This window comes from Wasmannia auropunctata, unplaced genomic scaffold, assembly GCF_000956235.1.
Source record: "Wasmannia auropunctata unplaced genomic scaffold, wasmannia.A_1.0 LD323979.1, whole genome shotgun sequence".
NCBI lineage: Eukaryota > Metazoa > Arthropoda > Insecta > Hymenoptera > Formicidae > Wasmannia > Wasmannia auropunctata.
Genome location: NW_012038911.1, coordinates 1175 through 4308, shown reverse-complemented (window position 1 = coordinate 4308; position 3134 = coordinate 1175). Strand labels below are relative to the sequence as shown.

Genomic DNA, 3134 nt, shown 5'->3' with positions numbered 1-3134 from the left:
GACGTGTGCTCTTCCGATCTGATTTGTAAGAATTCTGTGAGGAGAGACTTGCGCGAAACGGATAAGTTTTTGTTTTATCCGTGGTTTATTGTCTTGCTGGATAAGTATAGTTTGTAAAGCTATGAAATGAATCAAGTATGAGTAATACACATTGAAAAGAATATATATATAAATCAACTTAAATCATTTCAAACAGCTTTAGTAAATAAATTTTTAAGGTATCTTTTCATAAATTTCTTATTTGATATTTTATTTTCAGAGTGCCCCTCTCATCGTAAAATTGGAAAATGGCGAGTATCTTCAAATTGGTATTTTGGGTATGGCAACTTGCTCTGAAAATTATATGTACGTACCAACCCGAAATATACCCGAAATGTTTACTAGAGTTTCTTCGTATTCAAACTGGATTAGTCACATGACATCGACAAATTAGAAGAGTTCTAACTTAAATATGTACATTTTTTAATTAAATATGCTCTTGTAATAAGTTACTTTATTTTAAAATCAGTGAAAAGTATTTTTATATATTTTAATAACATTAAGATATTAATTTCAAACATTAATATGAAACCTAATCAATTCCATGAAAAGTTCAAACAAAGTTATAAACGCCAAATGCAGTTTAAAGCCAATCTTGGTGCTTAATAATATTTTTTGTGTGAATCTTACAATCTTTAGTTCAGGTAAACTGCGCACCAAATATTTTGTCGATCTTAAAATACAGCTTCAAAATAAATCCAGACTACGTAATATTACAATTAAATTGACAAGTAATTTGATAATGACGCTAATATTAATATCTTATTTTTAGAAGTATAATATTAATATATTAATATCGTAGAAGCCTTGAAGAAAATTGTTTTTTATATTATTTTTCTTGATTATGCCGAATGCTACAAAAAATCTTTTTGCATATTTTACTGCAATGCTATCTTTTACATGTGATTATACACATTAATCAATATTACGGCATGATTAAGTCAAAGATTATGATATACTTTATATTTTTTTAGTATTATTTTCACATTAAAATAAAGTAACCAATTAGAGCATGTTTTAATTTAAAAATTTACGTATATTGAACATACACTTCAATATTAAGATTTAGTATAAATATATGTATAATTATCATCGATTTGTACAAGTGGACCAACCTTCAGTTCAGTAATCCTTCAAATAAACGTTTATATCCAATAATAAGTGGTACCCATTTCTTATATTGTTTTTTTTAATGACATATCCTTATTACAATGCTAATCAAAATTCTTTTGATCTTTGCTTTTGTAAGAAAACGTGAAAAATCTGGCCGAAGACTTTTGTCACTGTGTGTGTGCATTGATGTGATTTGGCCATATTCAAAGTGAACGTGCCGAAAATATTCTGACTAATATTGTGATTATATAAATCCGTGAACAAAACCTTAAAAAAAAAAGTATGCTAAGTATGTAAAAAAGAATCGTATGTTATATTTCTTCCTAAACCAAATTTTTTATTAATTAAATAACTAAAGCAAAAATATTTTTTAAATAAATAATTTAGATATATCGTTAACTTTAAAAATCTTTTTAAAAAATGTTTATTAAATTTCAAAACAAATATTAGATGATATAATTAGCCAAGTATTTAGTTAAGTATAGAAGACAAAAATAATTTACACAACACATGTTTTTTCACACTTACGTACATAAAATTGTGATAAAACTAAAAATTATTTGGAAAGGCAATGGTATTAAACTTTTACTGTACATACACTTTTGAACATTATGTTTGTTTAAATTATTACTGCATATACTTTGAACGCATTTATTAAGCGTTTATTTGCATACACTTTACAATTTTATGTATGTAAGTTGTGAGTAAAATATTTATGTGTCTTTTATATTTAACTAAATTCTTGGTTAATTATAATTATAATTTTTATTATTATAATTCTTGGCTGATCTAATATTTGTTTTTGGAAATTAATAAACATTTTCTAAAAAGATTTTTAAATCATTTATTTAAAAAATATTTTGATTTAGTTTTTTTAATTAAAAATTTTTGACTCATCATATTCTCAAAAATTTTCTGTTATTCTTGAAGATCAGTTGACGGAATCAATAATTAGAGAACACATATTTGAAGAGTCCGCGGATTCCGAAACACTTTTAAATGTGATTAGAGAAAGAATCGTTTCAGACAGGCGATTCGAAAGGACGTAAATGCTTAGTTTTATAGATTCAATTGTAAAAGTCTGCAAGAAGTAATAAAAAATGCCGCGAGATAAAGTAACTCCAAGTCAAAAATATTCCTAAACGTAGATTATGGCAAACCGTTTAACCAAGAAAGTCTGCAGGATTTTTTCTAGAGAAAGGTATGATCCAAATTTTTAGTACGAACTACCGCGAGGAGCAAATATCCAAATGTTGTGTACGTGTGATGTATTTTAGCTCTCTCATATTTGACAAATATATTTATTATTTGTATAAATGAGAGAGCAAATTCTGAATTTTCTTACACTTGTCTAATTTCAGAGGGGGAGCAAAACTTCTTTTGCTCCCCCCCCCTTGCGGACGCCCATGCATTTAACATTAGGATTTCGCGAAATAATTAAGGCGTGTTTATGTTTATTTGTATTTTTTGCGACGTGCGCCATTCATTTGGAATTAATAAGTGACTTAAGGTGATTGACACACATTCAATGCGCAGAATTTGATCAGTAACCTCCCCGTAATGCACATTAGGTAATGCTTATTGTATAAATGCTGGCGGTAATTAAACAAGAATTACTTTGATGCAATGATAACTTGATATGTTGCAATTTTGCAAAAAAAATCGTACAAAATTTTCTTTATTTTAAAATTCTTTTTAAATGAAAAAGTTCAAATTTTATGATGATTATGACATTTGCGAAAAAAAACATTCCACCCCGCAGAGTGCGTCAATTATGCAATTTTTTAAAGACATAACATGTCTTTACTTTTAAAAAGTCGGTGGAAGAAAGATAAATTCGAAATCTATTAAGCTTCTTTAAATACAAACTTTATCCTCGAGAATAAAAAACTTTTTCATACGACCATTTTTCGCGAAGTTATTTAAAGTTTTATGAAATTTTGATATAAATTTAGCTATGCGATAATTTTGTTGATGAGTGT

The 3134-nt window shown here is 27.0% G+C and overlaps 1 protein-coding gene across 1 annotated transcript in view; it reads left to right on the top strand.

Moving 5' to 3' along the window:
* LOC105460345 (atrial natriuretic peptide-converting enzyme-like) overlaps positions 1-794 on the top strand; it is a 10710-nt gene extending 9916 nt beyond the window's left edge. The window contains exon 9 of the mRNA XM_011706791.1: positions 260-794. Within this exon, the coding sequence (XP_011705093.1) occupies positions 260-336 (77 nt within the window). The 3' untranslated portion in view covers positions 337-794. The remainder of the gene's footprint in view (positions 1-259) is intronic.
* Positions 795-3134: the final 2340 nt, after the last annotated feature.